The sequence below is a fragment of the Protopterus annectens genome, chromosome 5.part0, assembly GCF_019279795.1.
Source record: "Protopterus annectens isolate FY-2018-M chromosome 5.part0, PAN1.0, whole genome shotgun sequence".
Classification (NCBI taxonomy): domain Eukaryota; kingdom Metazoa; phylum Chordata; order Ceratodontiformes; family Protopteridae; genus Protopterus; species Protopterus annectens.
In genome coordinates, this window is record NC_056735.1 from 694,999,562 (window position 1) to 695,015,389 (window position 15,828).

A 15,828-nucleotide genomic window follows, 5' to 3' on the forward strand; every position below is an offset into this window, starting at 1 on the left:
TGTCATTTTCTTTTATAGTATGCGTAAATTTCAGAAAAGATGTTGTAGTGTTAATATATTCTAAAATCAGGGGGATTTTCTCCCTAGGTCCCTCCCATAAGTTGAAAATAAAACCAAACAAACAAATTCAAAGAAACAAGGAAAACACCTGAATAGATTCACCATAATTTGCCTTTGGAGATCTCTTTCCAAAGTACAGACTTTTTCACACAGTTCATAGGCTCGTATGTTCATAGGAGGTTACTAGGCTAATGGCCTAGCCATGTAAAAACCCGAATACCTTTATTGACCAAGTTTAGAAAGTTATTGTTAATAGAGCGATACTGTGATCAGTAATGGTTGCCCCTGTCCAGGAGGGCAAAAATTCCACCCCTGGGATGAATTTAAGGCCACCCATCCAGTTGTTAAGGTTGCACTTGAATAAGGTCATTGAGTAGCTCTGCTTTACATGAAGTGGGATCTTATTCCAGAGGAGCAGTAATTGCTGGGAGACATATCTGTCTCTCCAGCATGTTCTGTTGATGTTACAATCTAGGTTGAGATCTCTGCAGTGTGTTATTCTTGTCTCATTTGATTTGCAGATGTGCAGCAGTTCCATTAGGGTAGTGTCCAAGACTGCTCTGTAGGCCAGTCGTAGATCACCTCTCAGTAGCCTGTATGATACAGAGTACAGTGACAGGGCTTTTAGTGTTTTCATGCAAGTCATGTGTTGGAGGCCCTGGATACTCTTAGGTAGAAAACTCTGTGGTCTCTCCAGTTGCTGCAGGTGTCTAGTGAGGTACATACAGACGGGAGCATTGTACTTGATTAGTGGTTAAAATGGGTAACCCTGAAACAGTTAAAAAAAAATAGTAGGCAGTTTTTTCCTGTTGAGCTGTTAATATATTGACCCTAGCAAACTGGCTCAGCACTCTGACCATGGCCTCATTGATAAGATAGACCCTGTTTTGGAAACACAATCTATAAATACTACCAAATATAGCTGCACTCCACACACAAAGCAGCAATTCAGTTTATTATACTGAGACATATAAACTCCATCCCAGTATGAAACAAAATATTTTAAGAAACTGTCCAGTAAAAAATATCCTTCCTACCATGCCATCCTCCCAAATGTTTATGTGAATCACTACTAAGATAGAGCCATATTTGCAATAAGTGTAACTTAAGAATTTTAAGTAGCTCAGCTGTACTGGTTGTAATCCTTTCCTAACTTTCAAACCAACATCATCACCATAATCAACAAATGAGGGAAACAAATATCATGAGCCATACATCATCAAGTGTGATGTAATTCTAAACTTAACACTATGTTAACTACATTCATATGCAAAAAAAATATATAACCAGTCAAAGTTCAGCCTGTTTGACTCCTCACCCCATATGCATCCTGTCTGAAAAACAATCAATAACTAGCAAACGGATCAAAGAGAAACACATTGACAGAATGCATAACAAAAAAAATGGGACCAAGCCCATAAGCCAGCAAAACATCCCAACTCTGGTAATTAAGCTAACAGAACTTTGTGAATATCGGAAAAAAACAACTTAACAATTTCAAGCCTGGGGTCAGTCAAATAGACAAATTCTTTATAATTAGGAGCAACTTCTCCCGGACTTGTTCACCTTGCAGGCTATAAACCCAAGGGCAGGATAACAAGTTCATAACTGTCAGCTGTAAAATCATGGCATGTTTTGTAAATAGGTATTACAAAAAAAAAAAAAAAAAAAACTGTCACCTTTCTTAAAAATAATTTTATAAGAGTCTATCATTGCAATATATATTTCATTCTCAAGCCATTGTTTCAAATCATACAGCATTACGTATTTTTTATTTAATTGCCACATCCAAATAAAAGCATATCCCATACCAACTACTCAGGGGGCAATACCTATATTTACTAAGCATCATTCTCTATCAAATTCTGGCATGATTATGTCTCATTCCAAATCATAACACCGCTCCATGGAAAGCACTGAAAGTTATCATGAGGTAAAGTGGCAACATCCTTCAGTACTATACATGTGTGTCACATAATCAGGCACAACTTGAAGTATACTGGATTGTTCATAGGTTCACAGGTAATTACTAGCTAATGACCACATGGGGGTCTTTTTTGAATCTAGCCATGCTTCCTAAAGGTGAGAGTCAACTCCTGTACTTTGTGTCTGCAAGGTAAACACCTTAACCATTATGCTATCCCCCAATCCTCAATTGTGGATGTCTGCATATCTCTGAAGTATGAGTTAAACTGTTTATCACATTTGCAGTTCTTTAACTACTTTCCCAAGTAACGGTGCAGTCTAAGTAAAGGAGGTGATTAGTTTTATAACACTTAATTGCAATGCAGCTAGCATTCATCCTTTAATAATATAGTCAACCAGTGCCAAACATTTTTTTACATTCTTGATCTCTTTTTTTGTGAGAAAACAAAGCGGAAAGAGATCTTTCAGGTTACATGGTATGGAAGTGTAATTGTTTTACTGATTCACATTAATGGATGTACAAAGTTTCCCAATGATTACAATTTGATGGAGGCAATTAAATTACTGGAGCAGTCACTTGTACTGAAAAACTGAGCTGGCTTTCATGTATTAGGAAACTGACAATGTACTTAAGCTTGCTTTGCAATAGATTTTATATGCGAGTAACTTGCTTAAGAAAACAGCACTATGGAATGTGTGATAAAATTAAGAAGATGTCATCTTATTCCTTCAGTGTTGATATTTCTAACTTTTCATTTTTCAAAATAAAATTTACTACAACTCTGCTTAAGGTGCATTTATATTAAATACAAATTAACAGTTAGATTAAATGATTTAAAAAAAATGTACTTACCGAAACTTGGCCGTTAATAATGACTTCCTCTGAGAAACGCACTTTAACTGGATTTGACTTCAATCTTGCTTTTTTTGCAGCACTTATGAAAGCTGATTTGGGGGACTGAAAAAAGAAGTTGTAAATAGGTCTTGAAATGAAAAATTCATGTATGATGTATTCCATCATTAACATTTTGTTTTCAGTTGTGTTGCATGTCATACCAAGTCTGATGTAGAGCTAAACGGAAGTATTTTAAAGTATTGTTTCTTTAACACAAGCAATACACATCTAATTAAACATGTTTAAAGGTTTATCATCTGAATATTGCAAATTATTTAATACAGCACGGGAAAATGTTACTTTAGTTATATAGTTTGCAAAGCTTGTAAGAAAGGATATATGCCTTGCTAAATTCTCATCTTTAGTATATCTCAATACAAATGATATTTCATCAGCATTGTCCAACACATGTTATGCATTAGTTAGGTAATACTTCTAAGTTCATAGGTAGTTGCTAGGCTTGCAGTTTAGAGGACCTTCAAGGAGTCTTGCCAAAATTCCCACTTGCTTCACAGACCCTGTCAAGGATAATGAAACCAAACCCTGTATCACAAGAGCTATAGCTTTCAGCCTTAACCCTCTGTCCAAACTGCCAGACTTTGCTTAAATTCACTTTTTAAAACATCTGTTTAAAACAAACAAACAAGCAAAGGTATTAGTATAATAATGAAATGATAGAACAACAAGTAGATAAGTTGCACATGACCAGAAGTAAGACATTTGTGCAGCATATGATAACAGGACAATGATACAATAGATATTTAATTTCTAGCCCTAAGCATACAATATATAGTTGACATCAGGACAAAGTACTAAATAATAAAAGTGAAGAAGTGTAAAGTAAAAATTTCATAGGCAATAGTATGGAAAAGCAAAAACTATAAAGAGCTGTCATGTTTTCTGGTCTGACAAAAGTACAACAGTACATGCAGCATTCCACATTTCATAATGAGGGTGTTTAAATGGACTTGTCAAATTCTAAAACGACAGGCTATCTAGTTGCTATGCACACTAGCCAACTTGGACCTTTTGTAAAAAGAAATCTAAGGTGTCATAGTTCTAAACTAACTAACTAACTAACTAACTAACTAACTAACTAACTAACTAACTAACTAACTAACTAACTAACTAACTAACAGGGCTTCTGCATAAAAGATCCAAGCAACCACTGTTTTGAAATGATTGGATTTGTAAGTGGTATGACTTTGTCACTGCTTTGAAAAGGCAGTTTTACAACAACTAAAAGCAAACCGTTAGGGATGTTGTAATGTTACAATATATTGGTTTAACAAGCTCAACACTCAAAGGGCCAGCAAGCAGTTTGTATCTCAAAAGAATGATAGAATCAGAATAACTCTGCTACCAAGCCTTGCAACAAACTAAATCTTAAAAATGTGTAGAATCTCTAACAGCCTCTTTGAAAGTGGAAGTAAATTGCTGACTATAGCTGTCTTAAAAAAATCATGCTTATTTAAGAATTGATTACCTACACTAATTTATTTTTATTCCTGAAAGTCATACTATGGCTGTTAAATATTACCCTCAATGCTGACACTAGACTTTCATCATGCAAGAACTTGTATGCCATTATAGGATCATTCCTGATCAAATGGTAATGAACTGAGTGTAACTTTAAAGTTCAAATTCTTACGGGACTCAACCTTCCTGGTACAGGATATCTGGATTTTTTCTTGTTAATGGGCAATTAACAGCTACAAACATAACATGACCTATCATGTTCAAGTTTGTGGTCTTATAAATGACTTGCATAAGGTTAACAGCACTTCAAGGGATTTTAAATGTGATGTTTTAAAATATCCGTCTTACTGATAATATTCAAAATTGTCTGGCAGTTTGTACAGATGATGAAGGCTTTGAGCTGTTAACAAATTGTTTCCTGCTGCCAAAGGTACAGAATTTGATTCCTTCCACATCTTTTGTGAACTTGTGTTACTCTGTAACCAGAAAACATTCATAGATCACTTTGAAAATAATCACTTGTGGCCAGTGACCTTAACTGGACAACACATAAATTTTGACTAACATCTCTGAATTATAGTACTTACATTATTTTCAAACTTGAGACTAGTATCAATGAAAAATCCTAGGTCATTAGCATGGGTCTATATTATATTATCACATGCTTACAAAAGTGATCAGTAATTAATCAACCCCATGTAAGCGAAAGCTTACAACTTCAAAACCTCAGAACAGCGATTTTTTTCCAAGGGAAAAAAAATTGCTGTTCCAAAATAAAAAAAAAAACAAAACTTTAAAACATTTCATAATTTGGGGGGCTTCACCCCCACCCCCCACACGTGGGAGAGCTTTACCCCCCACCCCCCTACTTAAATATACCAACTCTGAGATCACACTACAGTGCCAAAAATGCCAAAGTAACAAAAGCGGCCGAGTGATTTCTTTCCCAGGGAAAGAATTCACTGAAAAGCCACTTTGCTATTTTGTTTTTTCACTCTTTTCTGTTCAATCAAGATGCATTAGACAAACTACGTCTGCGATTTCATAATAGGGAACCCATTAACATAGGTGGACATTGGTAAGAGATGACTGTTCACAGAATAAGAACATTTCTTATTCAAAAACCCAATGTGGAATACTAGACATTTTGATGTCTTAAATATAATTTTACTATTCTTGGACATGTATATAGCAAATCCAAATTCTCCTGATGTATTTGCTGTTACAACACATTTGTAATAGGAGCTTCTGTCTTAGTTTCATAGGCTCTTAGGTTCTTCCTAGACTATTGATTTTTGTAGATCTTTTGGATGATACTTTATCATTATTTTCTAAATGTTCCAATAATCTTTATGCACTCTTTTATACTTTTCTTTACCCACTTCTCTGACATCATATAACCACTGTAAATAACATTTTTTATATATATTCTTAAAATTCATACACCACTCAGGCCAATATTTATAGAATTGTACTAAGTGCTTTCACCCACACACATCAGGGCATCTTCGGAGTACTGACAATCCTTTTGTTGAACCTCTATTTAAATCCTTATGTAAATTAGATAATTGAACAATTAAACAATTAAACAAATTATTACCTACGCAGCTAAAAATTCCTTCATTTAAAAGGTACAATCAGCAATATTTACATCAAAAATGAACATAAACAGCCAGGATAACAATTATTTATTTTTAATAATTATTTAGATGTATGCTATTATCTAGATATTTATATATGTATTTTTACTTTTATTTATTGGTATTACATATACATAGTTTTTGATAAGAAGGTTTTATTACATTTACAAATTAACAAGTTTGCACAAGTGGCTGTTTATGTTCATTTTTGATGTAAATATTGCTGATTGTACCTTTTAAATGAAGAATTTTTAGCTGCGTAGGTAATAATTTGTTTAATTGTTTAATTGTTCAATTATCTAATTTACATAAGGATTTAAAAAGAGGTTCAACACAAGGATTGTCAGTACTCTGAAGATGCCCTGATGTGTATGGGTGAAAGCGCTTAGTACAATTTTGGTGAATAAATAAATCGGTGGTCTGCAGTTGTTCCTGGTTTGCCTTTTTTGTTTTACTAGTTCTGGAAGTTTGTTTTTAATATTTATAGAATGTTCTCATCATAATATGATATCTCCATAACTGCATTATTAATATTTTCCCTTCTTTACCCCATTTTTATTTAACTCTTTTATTACTTTACCTATTTTTATATTTTTTTTTATTTATTTATTTTACATTTGTTTACCGGGAAAGTCCATCTGGACATGGGTCCATTTTCAGCGGAGGCCCTGGGAGAAAAGCTCCACATTACAATACATTACATGAGAGTAAAATTAAGTGGAATATGCATACATATGGCATATATACACATTCCTTATTTCATCTGTCTCTAACCATACTGCTAAATTATCCAAAAATCTGTTTCAGCCATTTCTCTTTCCCTTATGATTAGTCCTTCTGATATTATAAAACATTCTATTTCCAGTCTGTAGGTACCTCTTCTGTAAGTCCATTAATTCTTTATGTCTGGGTGTTGATTTACCACATCTCATAACTTCTGATAGTTTTCTTACATCATTTCCTTTTTTTTTACATTTGCCTGTTAAGTCACAATTGAAGTATCCTGTCAATATAGTATTCATACTTACTTCTACATAATGTAGAATTTGATGAAATAAACTTCTTCTTTCTTTGCAGTAATACAGGCATATAATGCTATAATTGTATATACTTGCTCTTCTCTTTTTAAGTCCACAACAGTTAATCTTACCATTCTTACTAAAGTTATATATAATATTTTACTGTATTTCTAGAAAGAATTCCTATTATAGAGCAGCTATAGCTTCCCAATTTCCAAATTATATTTCTCCCATAAATTTTCTGTTTGTAATCTTTTTTACTTAGAATCTTGTATCTTCTAGCACAATTACACCTAAGTTACATTTATTACACATTCCAAAATCCTTATCCTTCTTACTATATTTTAATTCTATTCACACTCATTGAAAGTATCCTCCCTTAACTTTCTATAGATTATAATTATATTTTATTTCTCATCCATTTCCTTCCTTTTTATTTTATGCCTATTCCTTTAAATGTTCTTTTTCTATCTTCTATCATTTTACTGATTCTTCTTTTTCCTTCTACTACTTCACAATTTATATCTTCTTCATCATTTATTTTATAACATTCCTCCATTCCTTATTTCTTATCTCTACTTTCTCTATCTTCTTTATCTAACATTTCTTCTAATTCCACCACTTCTACCATTTCTTTTCTTTGTATTTTTTCTTCTTCTTCTTTTTCTTCTCTTTCTTCATTTTCAGTCCTACAGTCCACCCATAAATGCCCAATTTCATTACATTTACAACTTTTCAATTCACATTATTTTGCATTATGACATAACTCCCAACAACTGTAACATTTCTTTTTATCACAATTATTTATTGCATGCTCCACTTTTCCACAAAAGAAATGTGTTTTGGATTGTCCCCAATATTTTACTACACACTTATTTCCTTCAACATTTATCATGCTTGGAATATGTATAATTTTGTACTTTTTTATTCAACACAATATTATATTTCCGTCCATCAGTCCATAAACCCTTTTATCATAAATGTTTGTAATGTCCAACAATTCTTTACATAAACATTTCAAATGCCCTTTTAAACTCTCTCAGTCTACTTGCTTTTGAAATTGTACATGAATCTTCTTTGTTTCTCAGTTAAATTTTTATTACATATAAGTTCAAGGGATTGCAGTCCTTCTTTTTTCATAATCTCTAAGAAAATTTCCATTTGAATAAACAGCCTAAAATATAATGTCACAAAACGTCTTTTTGTTTATAAGAATAAAACCTCTTACCTCTCGGGCTTTTAAACCAAAATGAACCATTAAGTTATCACAAATTTCATACTTATCCACTTCTTGTTTTTCCTTATTTTGAATTCTCACCACATACTTCTGCTTCACTTTATATTCAGCTTTCCACTTCTTTTCTGTTATTTCCCTGGAGCATTTCTTTACCTTTTATGCATAAGGAATCCTTCTGCATAAGAAATCCTTTCTGCTATACCACTCTTTCTTGTTAAGATTGATTCTGCTTCTTCCTTTCATATTTTATTCTTAATATCACCCCACAAAACATCTCCATTTTCGGGCTCACTCTGCATCAACATTTCCTTTAATCTATCATCACACAGCCCTCCCAACTGGAGGGTTGTGATCACAAAAGACTTACTCATTGAGTCCTCTTTTTCAGTTTTAGCAAACAGGTTGTGATCCCTCCATATCTCTATTAGAACTCTACACAGCCCTGAAATTCACCTCCATGCTTTCTGCCATTATTTCCACATCATGGTATGTCCTCCCAGCCAGTGCTGTGCTATGTATGGGATGTGCATGCTCTCTCATTACCTCCAGGTTTCTGATTAGGGGAAGTTCCCTAATGCCCTGGTCAAATGTTTCCTAAAAGTATAAATATCACATTGGTGTCTCCTGAAAAAGAGGCTACTAGCCTAGTGTGAGTAATCCAGTAAACAAAGGATAAATAAAATAAAATGAGTGCTATGTGTGCTAAGCAAGGGGTGAATTTGTGGTTTCACATCCATTTTTGAATAGTGTAAGACATATACTTTGCTTTATGTGCAGTGGAAGATGGTTCCATAGAAGGAGTTTTCTCTTTCATACATACTCATCCCTCCATGTCCTATTTATGATGCAAAAAAAGATTGGGATCTATTAAGCAGGAGCTCATGCTCATATTAGTATTGTGAATGTGTGATATGTCAGGCAGAATAGGGCCTGTTGAAGATCTGTACACAAGGCAGAGGTTGCTTTATAGCAGCCTGTATGATTTCAAAAAGATGTACAGGAGTTTGAGATGGTAATGCATAGTTTTTGTGGTTTAGGTATTTTTTTTTTAATGATAAAGCATTTCAATCTTTCCAGTTGTGACATGTGTTTGTATAAGTGCTTACTAAAAGAAGAATTATAGTCAATGATCAACCTAATTAAGACCGAATATTGTGGAATGATTACATCTATGAACATGGATCCATACCATGAGATAATAGCTGTGTAATGAAAAGGGACATCCTTACAATCGTGGATGCATGATGTTCAGAAGATAGTTCATTGCTTGCATATGTTCCCAAATCCCTAACTGCAGGATCAACTTTCATTGGGATATGTTCACTCTGATAGTTACAAGGGAAATCATGTTTGCTGAAGGATTTACATTCCTTGGCAATTGGTTTTAATCCATGGTTTTGACAATCTTGGATGTATATTTCATTGTGGGTGTTTTCTGTGCTGTGTGTTTATTAGGTTGCAGAGGGTACTTGTTTCTTAGCTTATGGTTAGGGGGTTTTGTAATGAATGTAGGTTACTATTTATATGCTCAGCACAAGCAGGTCTATATGTTTGGTTGAATTTATATTATTTCATCAAGGTTTTGGAAACACAAAATTCATATGGTTGAGACCATATGATTGAGTTTCCGAAAAGTCAGAATTAAAAAAAAAAACATCTATGCTTCTGCAGGGGAAAAGTCAGAGGCCTAGAAATGGCTAGGTTATTTCTCCATTCTCATTAGACTACAAAGTGTGGCAAATCTTAATTATTTTTGTTCACCTGCAAGCTTGTTTGCCCAAACATTATCATTAACTGAGCAGCTGTAACTATATTAAAAAGAAATGGCCAACACTGAGCCCCGTGAAACATCTTGGTTTATAATTTCTATTCAATGGCTAGTTTGCTATCCATTCTACAATGTTCAGATTAACCTTTAAAAATGTTAAATTGGTAGCATATCCAGTATGGTACTCTATCAAAGGCCTTTGTCAAATCCACATAAACTGCAGTGAGGCCTTTGTTAACTAATTATATCAAACTATTATGAAAGTAAAATAACTTTTTAGAAGCAAGAGTATCTGCTCCTAAATCCATATTGTGATAATTGAACTATTTGCTTAAGTGAAGGTGGCAATAATTCTAATAAAACTTCTTAAAACATAATAGTCATTGAAGTAATAGGTATGCAGTTTTTGCTTTATTTCTATTCCACTTTTAAGAATGTCCACTACAACAGCAGCTTTCCATTGATCTGAAACATAACCTTTTTCTAGAATTTGTTGAGATAACACAGTGAGGTGTGCTTTTGTCACCATTACTTTAGCAATTGGTGGCCATGAATGTCCCATAGCTAGATGTAATACAGCAAAGAGAACCAGTTAAACACCACCATTTTCATAGTTCGTTTTTGCTTACAAACTAGTTTTTATCCATGTTTGCTGGATTTATGCCCATAGGTCTAACACATGTCTTGATATAAAATCACTGCTGATAGCCTAAAACAGTATTGTCCCAGTCCCCTTCAATAAACACACATCACACCAAATGATATTTGATGATGTTTATTAAAATTCCATAAACATACGTTTATTAACTAATATTTTAATTTATTAATCACAGCATAAACATCCATATAACTGTTAACTATGGCAGTGTGACCCTGCTCACCCTGATCAGATAAGCAGTGTCCTTAACCCTGCTCACTGATTTTCTTATCAAGCAGCAACCGACTGCTCATTTTCATTTCCCATTTATTGAATTAACCATCCAACTAAGTAAGCATCGTCCTTACCTCCGATTGCTTACTTTTACTTATCAAGCAGCGTCCAACTATTCAATTGCATTTCCCAGTTCATTGAAATGAACATCCAACACCCGAGGGTGAACAGAAGAGGGACAAGTCTGCCCCCTCTTCTCCACCTCCCAAACACATAACCACACAATCCCCAGTGTTCTAAGCAGGAAGGGAGGGAAGGAAGTTCTCGCCAAAATATGATTCTATACCCAGTTACATTCTCATAAAACCCATTAAGCCCTTCCCTATACTTACCTCATTTCCTCCCAATCATCCTACTTTCTTATTTAACCCTTTCTTCCCCCATCTAGCTTTTTTTCCCTAGGTTCATAGGTAGGTACTAGGCTATCTGCCAAAAGGCATTTATATGCCTAGCCAGAATGTGTTAGATTTCGCCGCCCCCTTAGATTAGTTCCCTGTGCCACTGTCCAGCAGAGCCATTGAAGTGATCCCTGGGGTAAACTTTCTGTTTCCCATCCACTTATCAAGGTTTCTCTTGAAGAGGGTTAACGAACAGCTCTGCCTAATGTAAATTGGAATCTTGTTCCAGAGCATGGGGAGTCTCTGGGACATGAATCTATCCCTCCAGCACGTCCTAATTATTGTTGTGGTGAGGTTTAGATCCCCGGAGCATGTGGCTTGAGGGGATATGGTTTTCTTTAGGTGGAGCATGTCCATCAATTCTGGGTTGGACATGGCCTTGTATGTCAAGCAGAGATCACCTCTAAGTAGGCGGTATGCAACCGAGTACAGCTGGAGTTTCTTCAGTCGAGCTGCATAGGGCATGTGCTTAAGGCCAGTGATCCTCTTGGTGAGGAACATCTGTGGTCTTTCCAGTTATTGCAGGTGTCTTGTAAGGTACATCCCAAATGGGGCATTGGACTCTATGATGGGTCTGATGAGTGATGCATAGAGGGGCCCAATGACTTCTTTTGATCTGGATGCAAACCCTTTTGTGATTAGGTGGGCCACATAGAAGGATGTTCTAACCAGTGTGGCAATGTGATTATCAAAGGAGATGTTACAATCTACTTGGGTCCCCAGATCCCTTATTATGTCTTCCGTATTTAGGGGGCTACCACCTATGTGGTAGTTTGTGGATACTTTGTTTTTTCCAAAGGGAATGACTATGCACTTTTTGGCATTTAGCTTGAGGCCATGGTTTTGACACCAGGTATCTGTCTCAGTGAAACCCTTTTGGAGGATGCCTGTGTCAGCCGGAAAGTCACTCTTAGCCCCTAGTTTGTAGTCATCTGCGAACCTGGTCAGCCATAGCCCTCCTATGCTTGCCTGTACCTCTGAGAAGTATATGCCGGACAGCAGGGGTCCTAGGACTGAGCCCTGGGGAATGCCACTTGTAACTGGTTTAGAGTCAGACCTAGCTCCCACGACTCTTAACATGTGGGTCCTTTCCGTGAGCCAGTTGGCAACCCATCTCATGTCGTGGGGGTTTATGTTCAGGCTGGTGAGCTTGTCTATAATACCTGAGTGAGGAATGGTGTTGAAGGCCTTAGCGAGGTCTAGGCAGGCTCTCTGGACCACATTTCCCTCATCTATAGCCTTTTTAACTGTCTCAAAGAAGTCCACCAGGTTTAGAAAGCATGATCTCCCCTTAACAAAGCTGAACTGGGTAGGGTCCAGTGTTTGGAGGTTTCCAATGTCTCTGTTAATGAGATCCATGATGATGCACTCCATAGCTTTGCAGACCACGCTAGTCAGGCTTATAGGGTGATAGTTCCAGGGGTCTGTTGTGGCTCTGCCTTTGTGGAGTGAAATAACCATCGCTGTGTGCTACTCTGAGGGCACATAGCCTGTGGCGAGGCTAAGTTTAAACAGTGTGTTTAGGTAAGGGGTTAGTTCATCTTTGAGCTCGTATAGGATGCAGCCTGGGACACTGTCTGGTCCCATTGATGCTGTGTTTTTGGCTTTGGCGAGGGCTGTTTTAACATGAGTGTCTGTGATTTCAGGGGCACTACATTCTTCTGGTATAGTTATGGGCCCTTTTGAGGGTGAGAGGGGGGTGAAGTTTGCACACTGAACCTGTCTGCCAGGATGTTGGCTATATCGGTCGGTTCAGTGTATATTGTGCCATTCTGCACTAACTCAGAGCAGATCTGAGAATTACCACTTAGATTCTTGACATAGCTAAATAATGCCTTGTGGTTATCTTTGGAGTCCATGGCAATTTTTCTTTCGAAGCTAGCCTTGGATGATTTTATGAGGGAAAATAGTTTCTTGCTGATACTGATCAGGGATGTCTTCCCTTCTTGGAATTTTACTCTTTTCTTTACTAGTTTCCTCCTTCTATTGTGTAGCTTGTTTGTGGCAGTGGTCCAGCAGACTGGTTTCCTTTTCTTTCTTGGGGGAGTGAGTCTTGGTTTTGTTTGGGATAGCACAATCCATGCATTCTTGTAGTTGCCCATAGAGTGCATTAGTAAAGGATTTTGCAGCTTGGACAGCGTTATCCTTTAGCATGGGGGCTTTGAAACTTCCCACCTTGGTCTTAAGTAACATGAAGTTTGTTTTTGACAAGTTTTTCACAGTGGTTTCTTTGACTGGGGGTGGTGGCATAATGTGGACAGCCAGAGTGATTAGTTTATGGTCAGATCTAACCAGTGAGGAGTTGACCTCCGTTGTGGAACACTGGTCGCCCATGTTGGTGATGACCAGGTCCAATATGTTGTCAACTCTGATGGGAGTGTTGACTAGTTTGTCCAGGGTACAGTAATCCACGACAAAAACGGCTGCCAAATAATCCTCTTCTTTATTTTACAAAACGAAACACTACAGGAATACTTAAAATCAAGCGCTTTCGCCTGATCAATATCAGGCTTTATCAAGACAAAGGTATGTGTGATGTGCCTCAGTTTAAATACTCTTCTCAATTAAGAATTGTTTCTCTTAATTAGATTAACTAGCTTTGAAAACAAGTAACACAATTAATTAATTGATTAACCCACAATCGGGTTTTAAAGTGCTAGTGCCCTTATCAAAGTTTGTGTAACAAAACACATAACTGCAAGCCCCATTCTCTTTTTAAAATTAAATACATAAATCTACTGACAATAAAGTATGAATCATTAAAAGCAACACAGTTCTTTACAAAAATACAAGTGTGTGCATAAAACATGTCATTATAAATGCTTAAATGCATTTTAAAAGTTAATATTTTAAACAGTGTGTTATAAGATTGTTTAAAAACTGATCTGAATAGTAATAGCAGCCAAAACATTAAAAATTGTTAAAAATCCAAGACTAAAATGACAAGACTACCATGTAACAAGGGGGTAAACTTGCTCATATCGAATCCTACTAAGCAAATCACTGTGCATAGTTTTGCTAAACCTTCTGCTGAAATGCCATATTAAATATTAAAGTATCCTATAGCCAATACAACTTGGAATGTTTAAATAAATAAATAAATTCATTAGATTAAATTAAATAACCTATGTTAAATTAATTAATGAATTAAATAACTTAAATAATTCTATTTAAAATGTTAAAAATGCTAAAAATGTGTATTTCCATGAAAAACCTGCCTTATAACCTAGCTCGTCTGATCTTTAGAACACTTTTGATGCTAGTTGATTCATTCATACCTGGGGGTTTTGTTGCATTTAATCTGATCTGCCATAAAAGCTCCTTGTATTCTAAAGAGGCCTCCCATTCCCCTCCTCTGGGGTTTTGGGGTACATTTTCCAGAATCAGAAATGTTAAGGCCATATTGGGACATATAACCGAATGCTTATAAAAGGCATTACTCTCTTTTTTAATACTAACATCGTATAAATGCTCATAAATCCTTTTCCGCAAAGTCCTTTCTGTCTTTCCCACATAGAATCCAGAGCAAGCCTCACAAAAACCTAAATAAACTATCCCTTTAGTGGCACAATTATAATACCCCCTAGGATTAATATTAAAATTTCTGGAGCTAATGTAATATTTACTGTTGTTGTAGATGTGGTTACATTGCTTGCAAGTTTGACATTTTTATGTTCCTACCTTCTTATTACTCACCAGAGACGCCTTTACTTCCTGTCTTTCAAATAAATCTTTCAAATTAGCATTTCTGCTGTTAACAAATGTCGGGTGTGTCGCTGTGAACTGTTTAATCTCCTCATTTGATTTCAAAATAGGCCAGTATTTTGAGATAAGGTCCCTAAAGTTTGTGGAATCATTGTTAAAGGTGTGAACAAATGTGTTGTGGGAATCTGTCTTGTTTTCGACGTTGTCTCCTGTGATGTCTGTGGTACCCTTACCTAGTAGTGGGGTGAATTTACTAGTTCTTAACCCATAAACCTCATCAAGCACTTTTTCAAAAAGCCTTTTAGGATAATTTCTTTCTAGGAACATATTTTCCAAAATCTGTGTTTCTTTTTTGAACAATTCAAGTGTACTGCACATCCTGCTTGCTCTAATTAATTGGCCTTTTAAAATGCCCTTTTTTTGTGCTGTGGGATGACCACTGTCAAAGTGCAGGAATGAATTTGAAAATGTAGGCTTCCTGAAAACAGTTGATTCAAAACTTCCTGTTGCGGGATTTTTTAAGAGAGTCACGTCTAAATAGTTAATCTCATTCTCATTAATATTATGTGTGAATCTCAGATAATCCGTTGTGGAATTAATATATGTAAAAAATTCTTGAAATTCCAATAGTGACCCATTCCAGAAAACACATATATCGTCCAAAAAACGCTGATAGTGGGCTATGTTCTTGGCCCATGCAGAATTGAAGACATATTTCTGCTCCCACATATACAACACAATGTTAGCATACGCCGAAGCGCAAGGCGAAC

The 15,828-nt window shown here is 35.7% G+C and overlaps 1 protein-coding gene across 3 annotated transcripts in view; it reads right to left on the reverse strand.

The window, feature by feature from the left end:
• FRMPD4 (FERM and PDZ domain containing 4) overlaps window positions 1-15,828 on the reverse strand; it is a 1,947,279-nt gene that overhangs the window by 507,559 nt on the left and 1,423,892 nt on the right. For all 3 annotated transcript variants that reach the window (XM_044072543.1, XM_044072542.1, XM_044072544.1), the window contains exon 6: window positions 2,840-2,944. In XM_044072543.1, the coding sequence (XP_043928478.1) occupies window positions 2,840-2,944 (105 nt within the window). The remainder of the gene's footprint in view (window positions 1-2,839; window positions 2,945-15,828) is intronic.